Raw genomic sequence first — 13,110 nt, forward strand, 5'->3', positions numbered from 1 at the left:
CAGGGCAGGGGGCAGCCAACCGGGGAGCGCAGCGCGGAGCAGTGGGCGGGGAGGAGGGGAAATGGCGGGCGGCCGTTGGGCGCCTCAGGGGGGCGGTGAGGTGCCCCGTGGCTGTGTGGGGCCGCCTGCTGGCTGTAGGGCGGTGGCTGCTTCATTCTGCCCTTGTCTTGCGCTTTGGGCACGTGTCCTTTAGCCCATGCTAATTTTGAGAGTTTAAACTCCCCCTAGCCGGGGGGTTTGCTGCCTTTTGTCAAGTAAATGTGGGACTCCTCCCATAACCACAGCCGGTGCGAGGGGGTGCGGTGTCCTCAGCGCTGCTGAAAAGGGGGGCAGCTGGGGAGCCCTTAGGGATGCGCGCTTCTGTCTCTTTCTTTTTTTCCTTCCCCCTTTAGGGGGATGGTGGACCCGGGGGAGAAGATCAGCGCCACTCTTAGGCAGCAATTTGGGGAAGGGGCCTTGAGCTCCTTGCAGAAATGGCCCGAGGAAATGGGAAGCTTGGGGAAGTGACTCCAGAGCTCGCTCAGCCCAGGGCGCTTTGTGGTGAGCTGTGTGTCTTTTGAGAGAGCCTCGGGATGACTTGCAGCTAGTTAGGAACTGAAAAAATACATCTGTCATGGAAATAAGCTGTGATGCCCTGGTTACATACCTGTGTAGGATTAACAGTTACATCCTAATGTCTTGGAATGTCTCTGTCTAAAACATGCTAATAGCCTTGAGGTTCCCTTCAAATCCCTGTACACATCTTTCGCCATACTTTATATCTTGTACAGTATTACTAACACTACATAAATGCTTTCTGTTGCTGTTTAAGCTTACGTGGATCTTGTTTACAAAAACACTGTCTTAAATTGTAGTTAAGATCTGGTGTTGGCTTCAGTGGCCATGTTTGTGATAAATAGTCTCTTAAAAGCACAGAGAGGAGGCTGGGTAGTATTTGGTAGGGCCAGATAAAGACCTGAGAGAGCCTGTGAATCTCAGCATGGACAAAAGGCAAAGCCAGCCTCAGGAGTTCCCTTCCTTTCCTACTCATGCTCATTGCAAGCAGGGTCGCTGAAGTGACATTTGTGTGTTTCTTTTCCCCAAGAAATAATTAAGAGACAAAGAGACCTTAGTCATTTGATGCTCAGCATTTATTCAGATTTAGAAATGAAGCAGAGAAGGGTTGAGAGACACACACCAGCTTCAGTAGTGGGCGTGTAAAACAGGGACCCTGTTGGTGGTGGTCCTCCGTTTTCAGCGCATTGCTGACAGAAGGTGTGAAGGAGAGGTGGGAAGTAGAAGATCATCTAGAAGCAGCAGCGTCCTGCAGGAGACAGCCATGGTTATCCAGGTAGGCACCTGCAGAGCAGTAGGAGAATCGCAGGTTAGAACCAAGAGCAGTTAATTGTTTTAACGTCTCAATGAATGCTTTATATGAACCCTTAGCAGTGTAATTGTCTTTTGAAGCCATAGCCCCGAGAGGAGGCTGTTTCTGTGTTCATGGGAGGTAGCTGGGCAGCTCCTGACAGCTGGGTGTATGACTGGCTATGGTGTGGCAAGTCCAAGTAGCATGTTTCTTTCTTCTCTGTGAAGTGATTAAGATAATGTGCAATGCTGAAGGAAATGAAAATCACTTAAGTTCTGCAAAGTACTCTGCAGAATGATTACAGTGCAGAATGGAAAAAGTAGGCAAATGTCATGGCCGTGCTTGCTGAAGACTTATTTTTGTACAAGATACGTTGCTTACCTCAGGCTTGCAATCAGGAAGATCGAGCAGCCTTGAGCCTTTCCAGGAAGGGGCGAATAATGGGACGAAAAGGCCAGAAAATGGGTCGTCTTGTTGGGGGTCGTGTTGTTGGCTGTGAAAAGAAAGGCATTGTTCATCAGTGTTTTCCAGATCAGGGCCTAGTTAAATCTGAATGTTACAACTGGTGAGACCCAGTAATTTAGAAACAGAAGCCTTACCGCCTCAGTGCTCTCCCCACCAGAGCTATCGCTGTCGTCTTGCTGTAGAAGAAGAAACAATTTTTTGTTAGAGCAAAACACACTAGAAAGAACAAAAACACTTCTATTTGTTTTTTTTTTTTTTTTTGATTGTTTGTTTGTTTTAAACAAAGCATTCAGTTGTTTATTTTTAAGTGTATCCTGTTAGAAAGCCAAGATCTGCAGAGGAAACTTGTTCTTCAGTGTCTGGAAAATAGTCAGCTATGCGAAGAAGGAATTGGGGGGGCCCACTGATGGGCTGGGAGTGACCTTGCAATTTCTCTTTTGCTTTAAAGTTTGAGCAGGACTCGATCTTAAGCCAGGAGTCTGGAATGGGAGTACAGTACATGTGTTCAGCCTTGCACCAGCCATTGGTATTTCTGAGGCTCTCCCATCGGTTACAAAACCTTGCGATTTCCAAGTGACAATGTGAAGGTTGCCCGCATCGGCTGCCCGCTTGTTTCTTTGTTCAGTACTTACAGCATTGGCGACAGCAAGGACCATGCTCATGACGCAGGACAGCAGGAGGAGCTTCATTTTGAGCGAGACGCCTGTGGAGCAGATGGCACAGAGTTGCAGCACCCCAGTTCCAGCAGAAGGGAAGGCGCGAGGAGCGCACATGCAGGCTGGGTCGGCTGCAGCAGCTGGTGCAGGGCTGCTCCAGCTGGGCTTTGAGCATCTCCCACCCTCATTGTGGACTTTCCCTTCTGTTCCCTTCCCTCCCCTGCAGTTTGCAGCCATACCCAAGCAGATTTCTGTCCTGCAAGCAGTGCGGTAAGAGCTCTCCCCGGTACTACCTTTGGGTTGCATGTTGAGCGGCTGGTCAGTGGGTCAGGAGAAGTCGGCTGGCTGCGGTGATAGCGCTGCCTGGACGGCCGGCGTCTATATATACGCTGCTGGGTAGCGTGGCACACATCAGGAAGCTGGAAGGTGTCATGTGTCATATCCTCATAAACCCCGCTGGCTGTTTAGTTTAATTACTTCTCACCTGATAAAGCAGCCAGATTTTGCAAATGACCTTTATGTGATGTTTTTCATATAATCCTCGGCGGATCGATGGATTTGGCAGTGGAAGTATATGTTACAAAAGAATGGCTGTTGCCTGTTTCACTAAAGATCTTTGCCTGACTATAGGGTTCTGCATTTCAGTGTTGCTGCAGGAATGCTTGTGTGATAGCAGTGCCCAGAGTACTGAAGCTACTAACTGAGATGGAGAGTTACGATGTCCAAAATGGATGGAGAAGCTGATCTGGGAGGCCCTTTCCAGGCATGTGAAGGACAAGAAAATGATCAGTAGTCAGCCTGGGTAAGATACCACACTCAATATGAGCCAGCAATGTGCCCTGGCAGTGAAAAAGACTGCTGGTGTCCTGGCCTGCACTAGGTAAAGCATTGCCAGCAGGTTGAAGGAGGCAGTTCTTCCCCTCTGTTCTGCACTGGTGAGGCCACACCTGGAGTGCTGGGTATTGGTGGGTGCTCCACAGTACAAGGGAGACTTGGGGCTGCAGGGGGGGGAGTCTAGCGAGGGGCCTCAGAGAAGGTTAAGGGCCTGGAGTACCTATGAGGAAAGGCTGAGAGAGCGGGGACTGTTCAGCTTAGAGGAGAAGGTCTGGGGGGATCTGATCCATGTCTGTAAATCCCACAAGGGAGGATGTCAAGGAGCTGGAGCTGGGCTCTTCTCAGTGGTGCCCAGTGACAGGTCAGGAGGCAATGGGCACAATGTGAAATGGGAGTTTCAAAGTGAGCATCAGGGAACACTTTAAAAAAAAAATAATAAAAAAATTCTTTCTTACTGTGGGCATGACTGAGCACTGGGAAAGGTTGCCCAGAGGACTTGTGGTGTTTCTCTCCTTGAAGGTATTCAAAAGCCACATGAGTGTGGTCCTGGTCAACCTGCTCTAGGTGGTTGTGCTTGAGCAGATCATGTCCAGAGGTCCCTTTCCGATTTAAGCCATTCTGTGATGTTGTGAGGAAAAGAACCTTGGATTTCCTGAGGAAGCAGGACTTTGTGAATTCAAGTTACTGCTGACCTGTGAGGCTGGTGTTTCCTTCTTTCTGGAGTCCTACATGTGGCCCTGCAGGTGGGCTGAAATGAGACTGAAGGCAAGAACCTCTGGTATCAGTACAGCACAGGGAGTTGGAAACAGAGATCCAGATTGTCAGGTAAGTGAGGAGAGAAGGCTGCTTGTCTTCAGCAGCTGTGTCTTGGTGGCTTGTTAATGTTGGAGCAGAGGCGGTCAGCTCTACATGTGGAGGGAACCCACTTAACTGAGCAATTTCCCCAAGTTGTAGAGAACAGTTTTATGATTGGGTGCCAGTCAGTGGAAACCAGCTGGAGGTTGTTTTGCTGATTTGTGCTGTTTGTGGACTATTTCTGATCTTTAGCCTAACAAAGCTATTGTTCAATGTGGACTGGAGGTTATATATACATCCTGAACTCGTATCTACCTAAATGGACCTGTGTAAGAACATTTAGCCCTATCTGCTTTTTCCATCTCACTTAACATTGACCTGATGTTTTCACTGGAATAGAAGGAAAGTCAATAAATGTGATATTTTTACTCTGGTTCATCTTTAAGCAACTGCAGAGTTAAGATTGTTCCCACTAAAACCCTACACAATGAGCATGTTCATAAGGGGGAGATGTATCTCCAAGGAGGGTGCCAGATGTATGAGACTTCACTGATGTCTCTTCCTTGTAGAGAGGATAAATACTTGTGACTAATTTTAACTTAGACTCATTAAAACCAAGTGGAAGCAATTGAGTCCACAGAAGGTCACAACCTTTCTTTTACCAACTTCATAAGTTAACTGCAGTGTTATTGTTACTGGTTAACACACTGGCAGGTGAAACAAGTGGTCCTTATTTTTACTGGTGTTTATGATTTGTAGGTTAACGAGCAACTGCAACTCCCCCCACAGCAGAGGACAGGAGCTGAGCTGAATATCTCACTGAGGTAGCACTCTGGGAGGGCAGCATCCCTTCATGTGTACGCCAGCAGGTGCTCCTCCTCTGTGCCCTGCAGTGGAAACATGGAAGCAGTGGCATCACGGAGACCTCTGGAGCAGGTGGGAAGCCAGCTCCTTCACGTGCCGGGCACTTCAGATCTCCAAGGCTGTACTGGTCTTGGGGGGTAGTCACCTTCCCCGTGTAGCTTGGGTGGTTTAAGGGCCTTTCTTTCCCATTTGTCCTGATGAATTCTGGTTCACTGCACCTTTTCCTATCATTTGACCGGAGCACAGCACTGTTGGGTTAGCCTGCGGAGATCAGGACAGTCCCTTGTGCATTGTCCTGCCCTAAAACAGGCAACGAACTCACCTGCATCGCTCGAAGCGGGCTGACTCATGGCTGTAGAAAGAGCAAGTAAGCAATAGGCTGCGGCCAGGCAGAAGAAAAGGCTGTCAAAAGTTCCTCTTCCTCAGAGATGCCAAGGCCCAGAGAAAGGCTTTTTATCAAAAGGAATTAGCAGACTGTGTGTGCTGTTTGTACGTCTAATCTGGGTTTATGCGTACAGGCTGCTGGGTAATGGTGCATGTGGTGACAGGCCAGGCTTACGGGGGAACTGTCAATGAGATGGGTTTTGTTGGGCAGCCGCCCTTAGCTTATGAAAGATGTTCCTGTGTCGAGCACCCCGTTAGCTTTATGGTTCAGGTGGAGGGGGGAATGGGGTCTGCCTTTGTAGGATGTACTATTACTTCCTACTATTACTATAACATAATTGTAGAAAATGGAAGGAATTCAACTGTGAATCACTTGAATTCCGTCACCCTCCTCAAACAATGTAACTGCTTAGTCTTGTTTGAAAGATTGTTTTTCCTCTTTTACTTTTCAGTTTGAAATTTGGATGGATTTGAATCATGTTTATAATTGTACACAAGGATTTTTTCCCTGGTCTGGGGAGAGTGAAGGCTCCCTACATATCTGCCCTCTAACTAGGGTTGGCTTACAGCTAAAATGAGTTGTTAGAGGTCTTGTTGCTGTACTTTGGCTCCACAGTTGCTCATACTTACAGTGGGAGAAGATATTTGAAGCCAGTGGGGATGCTCAGAGCTAGGTGCTGGTTTTCTCCTGGAACTTTTTCCTCTTCCTAATTAACATGTTTGGTGGTTCAGCCAGGCCCTGATTTCACAGCTCAGCAGTGCTGCCTCTCTCCTGGCATTGGCCTCCAGTTGGGGCTGGGGCTGAGGCAGGGGAATGCCAGCTCCTAGAGGCGGCCAAGGGGGAGGCAGAGCACGAGAGCAGAGTCCCCACCAGGCTCCTGAGTGCCCTAAGCTGGCATGCAAGATACCTCTGTTTGAGTTTGGGGCTTTGCTGCAAGTAGCTATATGAAGTTTGATAGCATAGGTTTCCACCAGGTACCAAACAACCAGATTTTGGGGTAAGCTTGAGCTGTATTGACTCTGGTGGCCAGGGAGAGAACTGAGGAGGCCAAGAAAACATTGGTATGGAGATAAAGGATTACACAGAAAGTCACCCATGTGTAGCTGTGCTTAATGCAGCAGTGTGTTCAGACCTCCCTCAAACAGCTATGCAGCCAGCAGTTGCACAAGTAGGCAGAAAACCTCTCTGTGCTCTGAAGAGGTCTTTGACCGGCGTTTCATCGCCTGGTGTTCTGCTGTTCCACAGGCCAAGGGGAGTTTACACAGACCTTTGGAGGCTTAACCTCTTCCTGGTCACAGTGGTGCCCAGGGAAGGAGGCAGTGGCTTGTGAGGGGCAGCGGGGCTCCTCTGGGGGCGTGCCCCACACAGGCCTGCCCGTTGGCAGGTTGTCAGCCCCAGCGCTGGGATTGTCCCCTCCTGCTGGGAAACCATGCAAGGGGCAGAGCAGGGTGGGGAGGGGGAAGCCAGGAATCGTCCCAGGTTGCTGGAGCTGTGGCAGCTCGTGCGATGAACAGTGCCAGTGTTTAAAAGGAGTGGAATATGAAAACCCTCATTGCTGTGCATGTGTGTCAGTGAGCTGAAATGAAGGCTTATCCAGCAGTCGCTGGCTTCCCTGCTAAGGCTTTCTCTTCTGGTCTGTACTGGTGTACAAGTCCCATGGACTTCCACTTCAGCTCACCCCTGGCACTTGAATGAGGAGCTTCCAGGTTTTTAGTATCTCCTTGATTTTTATTTAAAGACACGAGTGCCTGCTAGTGTGAGGGCAACAAGTCCATGTCTTTTTTTTTTTTTCCTCCAGTGCAGCTTCTCCTACCTTTGGTTGAAATAAGTTGCGTTCTCAGGTGACCATGAAATGCAGAAGGGCACCCGGTAACTGGCCAAGAAATACTGCACCCGTTTTAGAGGAAGCTGTTTGGAAAGTCTGGGGATTACCAAGCCATGTGGGAAATGACACCGGCAGAGGGCGCGTTACTCGATGCTGCTGTGCCTTAAATACACCTCTAGGACCTGGCTATGGCTGAACTGCTGCGAGGCACCTTTTGGGTAAAGAACTGCATTTATTCTGTACAAGTCGTGCTGATGTTGCTCATGCATAACGTGACAATCAACATACTCAGGTAACACTTGATTAAAAGGTTGTGTTCTTTCAGGTACTCACTACAAAAGCACATAAAATGGAGCATGTGTTACAGGCTTTTAAAATTTAAACAATTCATTGAGGTGAAGCAGACCACCCATATGAATTTCTTCCCACAAAATCACTTTGCTCAGTGATGAATCCAGATTAACACATATACTCAGGCAATCCCTCTGTTGTCCCAAAATGGGCTTTGCTGCATTTCCTGTCTGCTTCGGTGCATGCGAGAAGCAGGGAAGGAGCTAGCGATGACACAATGCACAGCTAAAACAGCCCTTCTGACTTGCAGAGCTGCATCTCTGCTCTGGCAACACTCCATGTTATGCAGGTGTGTACCTGCTGCATGTGTGAAGGGCGGTGGTGGCCTGTCTTGCTTCTTGCTTCTGCTCTGAATCAAAACCGCTGCGCTACACATGGTCCATGTTCTGTTTTCACTCATGCCATGGGGAAATGACAAACAACTTGCTGTTCACTGTTTGCTCCAGTGTCCAACAATTGCGTCAAACTTAACATCTGTCAGCTTTTTCAGAAATCTTGAGACACGTTCTGGAATCAACCTGAAAGATAAAACCATGCAATGAAATTTAAGATGAGAACTTGGGTCATTGGAAAAGTGGCAGCACAGGTGGGACAAGAGCTGGTCTGGGTGCAGAATGCGTGCTCACCTCAGACAGAGACCAAAACTGAAACTGGGAGTAGTTCCCAAGGATACATAGCCCTTGAAATTCTTTGGCTAGCTTTATTTCTGATCCCTTCACCAGCTTCCTCCTTTGATGACAACTCCAAGGCCAGGTATCCCCTGGGCAGGACACTGGTTGCTGCATTGCTGCTGCATCCAGGAAGATTTACACTGAATGTATGCATGTGCATTAAAAATAAGGTGAGAATTGCCTTTGCCTTCTCTTTGCTTTCAAAACCTCATCTGGTTGGTTGAGGAATTTGGGGAAAACAGAAGAGTCTTTACAGGCTCTCATAAATAGGAGGTTTTGGTTAGAGCCAAGTTGTCTTCTCCCCAAGTTGTTACAAGGGTTTTTTGAGGTACTGTAGAAGCTAACTGATGTGGTAATTTAGTTGTTCTGATGTGCCTTCTAGGGCTGGAACCTCCCTGTCAGCCTGTGGAGCAGTCAAGTTCCCCACTCAGCAGCTGTCTGCAAACAGTGGGTTGTAACGACCTACAACAGGACTCAACAAATGCCTTTATTTCTCCTATTGTCATTAGGAAGAATCACTATGTAATTCCTTAGCCTTGACATGTGGTGTATGATACTTGAGATAATTCAATCAGAAAAAAAGTCTGCAGACAGATGCATTTTCAAGTGGCTATAGACATACTGAAGTCAAATAAGGAACAATTTTAATGACCTAGCGTATTGGTTAAAGATATTAAAGATGGTAGAAAATAAATGGAACTGAATTGAATGTAGACTTTGGGTGTCTAGCCATCGTTCAGGGGTATTTACATGTATTTCAATGATACCAACAGCTAGCTTTCCTACTGTGAAAGCAAAAGACACTTATTCCAATGGTAAAACTTGAATCGGATGGTTCAAGTCTGATGCTTCTACACTCACGTGGTTGTGTTGAATATTTCCTCCCCCCCCTTTTTTTTAATGTCACTTACATGTCAGTAAATAAAGCAATGCTCAGCTGTGGTGGAACAAAAACCATTTTCTTGTTAGTCAGTATTCCTTCCATCATTTCTTTCACAACTTCATCAACTTCCAAAATCCTTCCAAGCCTAAAATGAAAGGAAAGCATAAATTTAAGAATGATATAGGTAAGACATGGGAGAGTTGAATGCGAAGTAGGATACTTCAGCTGCAGGCAAAGTCAGGTAATTCAAATGCAGGTCTTGTGGTTGAAATGATAATGCAGAAAGAGATTTATATTCAGCCAATTTTATTTACCCTTTGATATACAGGTTGAAAGCAAGCCCTAAAGCAGGGGTAAATCCATCTAAATACAAAGAAAGGCAGGCTGAGATGTGGCTTTTATCAAAACATTACCTTGTACGGGGGTTTTTGACAAATCCAGTGTTCATAAAAACTGGGCAGACACATGTTGTTTTTATTCCATTCTTTCCCAGGGTTGATAGTTCCTCGGTTAGAGCTTTATGAAATCCAACTGCAGCAAACTTGCTTGAACTGGTGAGGAAAAAACGTCACAAATGAGAAGGTGGGAATGCTATTTCCAACATGATGTAAATAGAAAGGAGCTGAAAGAACACCCAGTACTGACTAGCAGGAGAAGACGTGTAATCCATCTCTAAGAGATGGGAAAGGAACTGATGCTGGCTTTTACTGTCTCACAGCGTATCACAGAAATACATAATGCTGCCAGGGGAGGGCATAGTGGGATGTGAAGTGGGTGACTCTAAAAAAGTAGGTTAGTACTGAGCAGGCAGATGAATGCTAGGAAATGAGTGTGTGTGGATCCATACAGCTGACTTTGAATGTTTTAAGCTGAATTATTTTGAAGAATTTTCTGAAGTGCGCAAATTTAAGAACAAATGGGATTATAGGTATGGGTAACAATCCTACTGCTTCTTGTATCATGTGGAGCATGTTGTGAAGTTGAAGCATGAGATTTGAAATGAAGGACTTAAGCAATTTAGTGCGACTGAAGTTTGTGGAGGCCAGGAGTAGAAAACAGAACCAAGCAGAAACAAATCAAAGGAGCAATATCAAATAAGTTTAACAGTGTAATACAACTAAAAGTCCTGGCTCAGGTGTTCTTACATGGCCAACAGTGACTCCCCATGAAGGAACATACCCAGGGAAAGATGGTTCTGCTGGGAAACACTATTGTAGAGGGCTAGGTCAGATGCAGTATGACATTATGCCAGACAATAGTATTGCTCCAATTTTGTGCATCCATTTTTGTTAAACTTGGGCAGTACTTTGGCCTCTCAGCAGTTTTTTTTTTTAACAATGCAAAATCTGGATTAGGTATGGAGAGAAAAAAAGTAAGAAGATTTCATTAGTTGATTGGTCACATCACTAATCCTTTACTGAATCACCTCAGTCAGAGCTAATAATGAAATTAGTGGGTACCTCTGTGGGTCCTTATTTGACGGGTGTTGTGTTTTTTTTTTTTCTCCTTAGCATTGCTCTTTGAAGTAGCTTATTCAGTGGGATGATTATTTCGGTTACTCCGTGCGTGCTGGTGGAGAAGACACAATTAAAAACAGGAAATGAAGAGAGCTGATTTGGAAGTCACTTACCAGTAAGCCACCATGAAAGAGGTTACAAAATGACCTGCTGCAGAAGCCACCGTAACAATGTGACCCCGGTTGTTGTCCATCATTGCTGGCAGAAAAGCTCTGGTTGTCTGGAAAGGGTTTTAGAACAAGAAGAAGAGGTGGGGCATGTGGAGGAGGAAAGGAACAGTGACTTCTTAGGAGTCTTAACACTGGCCTCAATTACATGCAATTAAGTAACCCAGTTATGTGCAGTTCAGTGACTAAGGCTACCCCTGGTCCTGGGGGAACTCCTGAGAACCACAGAGACACCCAGTCTCCTTTTAGCTGGGACAATTTGCATCCCAGTTTCCAAAAGGAGCCTTTCAGCAAAGCCAGGGATTGACAGAAGCTGATGTTCACATTGCCTAGCTTTAGGTTTCACTTGTCAGCAGCCACGCTGCTGGTGTCTTTCCTCAGCACACCCAATCTGTAGCACTTTAGTCCCCTGTCGCCTTTCAGTCCCCTGCAAGCAGAAATTGTTTACTGACCGCTCTGTTTTTCCTGCTGAAAGCTGCCCCTGTCCCCAGGGAAGGGGAAGGCAAGGCCTAGCTCTGATAGGGCCCAGCCATGTCGCCTCCATGCAGGGAGAAGTTCTGGAGGGGTATAAGGGAGGTGGTACACACAGGCAAAGGCAGAACGGTTCCAGGATGGACCTGAGACAGTGCCAGGAGCCCAGAAGGGAGTCAGCAATACAGGCAGGTACAAAATGCCCTGGGGTAGAGACCTGGAGCCCTGCTGGGCTGACAGGAGCAGCTGGGGAGAGGCTGACCTTGCTGCCTGCTCTCAGGACTTGGTGACAAAAAAATATTTTGCATTTTTGAGCCATGCATCTCCTGCCTGCAGGGTCTCAGTGCCTGGCTGAGGGTGCCCCCACCTCCTCAGTAACACTCACACCACCACGGAGGGACGACTGCACTAGAGGCCCTTACCCAGATGTGGGCGAGAATGTTGACCTCAAACATTTTCTCAATCTGGTGGTCCTGGGTCGAGAGCAGGTCGGCAGCTGTGATCACACCAGCATTGTTCACCAGGATGGAGACATCACCAATGTCCTTCTTCACCTTTTTGGCAAAAAGAACATGCAGCCGCGTGTCGTTTGTTATCACAACAGTGCAAGGTAGTGAGCAGCAATTAATTTAATTTTTACAAATCTTTCTTTCAGGGAGAGGAAAATCATGCTGTGTTTCCTGATCGAGTAGAAAGTGTGCAGTATCCTGGAAGCTGATTTAGATGTGATATTTGTACATGTGCCAGTTTTTATAGACTCTTCACCCACAGACAAAAATGGTCTGCACAGTCACAGCTGGCTCTGCAGACATACTGAATGTTCTGGACCACCTGAACCTTACTTTCTACAACAAAGTCTTTCAAATTTCCACAGTGGTGTCTGTCTATTTCTCAGCAAGCTAAAAGGAAGGTGTTCCTTCATGGGTCTAAAGCCTAAAGTGGGGGCTCGCAGGGACAGAGGCTTGCAAAGGAGGATGAGCTGGGCTGCGATACCCAAAGGGCCGCTTTTCTCTCAGTACAGAAACAAAAGGGCAGCGATTTCAAGACTTGCATGCTGTGAGTGGAATAACTCGGGTGCACTTTTCCAACCCTTCCTAACACCAAGCCCACATGGCTGAGCTTTGTGCTCATGCACCTGCTCCCCTACCTTCTCCGCCGCGCTGTAGATTTCCTCCCTCTTGCTGCAGTCCACCACGAAGGTGTGCACGGTGGCTCCCAGCCTCTCGCACTCCTCAGCCGTCTCCCTGAGGCCGTGCTGGGGCAGGAAGGAGAGGAGCAGAGGTTGTGTGCTGCTGTAGCACGCCCACATGTTGCCCAGGGGGAGGACCTCGAGAAGAGAGCATCTTTGGAGATTTTTTTAATATTTTTGGAGCGGAGCAGCATCTGATGAAGACGGCTGTCTATCATGTTGGAGAAATCTGTGCTTTGTGCTGAAAGCAGACCCTCAGGGGCACGCTTTCCGATCTTCCACCACCCCCTAAGCTGCCAAAATCTTCCTTGCTGCAGCATCTCCCTTGGCAACGCGGCTCAGCGCCTGCCCTCCCCGCATCTCCCCGCGTGTCCCGGCGCTGCAGCCCCCCCCTTCCCCGCCGCCCCCCCCTTCCCCGCCGCCCCCCGAGCCCCCCTCCCCGTTACCGTGTCCACGTCCCACAGCACCAGGCGGCTCTGGCGCCGGGCGAACTCCCGGGCCGTGGCCCTGCCCAGCCCGCGGCCGGCCCCCGTCAGCAGCACCAGCTCCCCGCCGACGGCCTTCCTGCGGGCGGGCAGCAGCAGCCGCACCGCCGCCTCGGCGTAGGCATAGAGCAGCGTGCCCAGGAACAGCGCCAGCTCCCGCACCGCTCCCACCGCCCTCATCCCGTCCCGCAGCCAGGGGGCGCCGGC

The 13,110-nt window shown here is 48.2% G+C and overlaps 1 protein-coding gene and 1 long non-coding RNA gene across 2 annotated transcripts; one reads left to right on the top strand and one right to left on the bottom strand.

Annotated features, from left to right (window-relative positions):
* Positions 1–1,193: 1,193 nt before the first annotated feature.
* LOC140002476 (uncharacterized) lies at positions 1,194–9,148 on the top strand. The gene is made up of 6 exons (XR_011809163.1): positions 1,194–1,330; positions 2,436–2,736; positions 3,112–3,268; positions 3,820–4,125; positions 4,855–5,031; positions 7,143–9,148. It is a non-coding gene; the product is annotated as an uncharacterized lncRNA (long non-coding RNA).
* LOC101792948 (estradiol 17-beta-dehydrogenase 11) lies at positions 7,465–13,083 on the bottom strand. The gene is made up of 7 exons (XM_027456243.3): positions 12,865–13,083; positions 12,377–12,484; positions 11,652–11,783; positions 10,705–10,811; positions 9,488–9,625; positions 9,103–9,219; positions 7,465–8,038 (listed from the first exon to the last, which is right to left on the bottom strand). The coding sequence occupies exons 1-7, from the start codon at positions 13,081–13,083 to the stop codon at positions 7,951–7,953; spliced, it is 909 nt and encodes a 302-aa protein (XP_027312044.1). The 3' UTR covers positions 7,465–7,950.
* Positions 13,084–13,110: the final 27 nt, after the last annotated feature.

This window comes from Anas platyrhynchos, chromosome 4 (genome assembly GCF_047663525.1).
Source record: "Anas platyrhynchos isolate ZD024472 breed Pekin duck chromosome 4, IASCAAS_PekinDuck_T2T, whole genome shotgun sequence".
NCBI classification, from domain to species: Eukaryota; Metazoa; Chordata; class Aves; order Anseriformes; family Anatidae; genus Anas; species Anas platyrhynchos.

Coding starts and splice junctions, on each gene's coding strand:
- LOC101792948 (XM_027456243.3), bottom strand. CDS start 13,083: ATGAGGGCGGTGGGAGCGGTGCGGGAGCTGGCGCTGTTCCTGGGCACG. Junction 12,485..12,864: donor TGCTGTGGGACGTGGACACG/GTAACGGGGAGG, acceptor TTCCTGCCCCAG/CACGGCCTCAGGGAGACGGC. Junction 10,812..11,651: donor ACATTCTCGCCCACATCTGG/GTAAGGGCCTCT, acceptor AACCCTTTCCAG/ACAACCAGAGCTTTTCTGCC.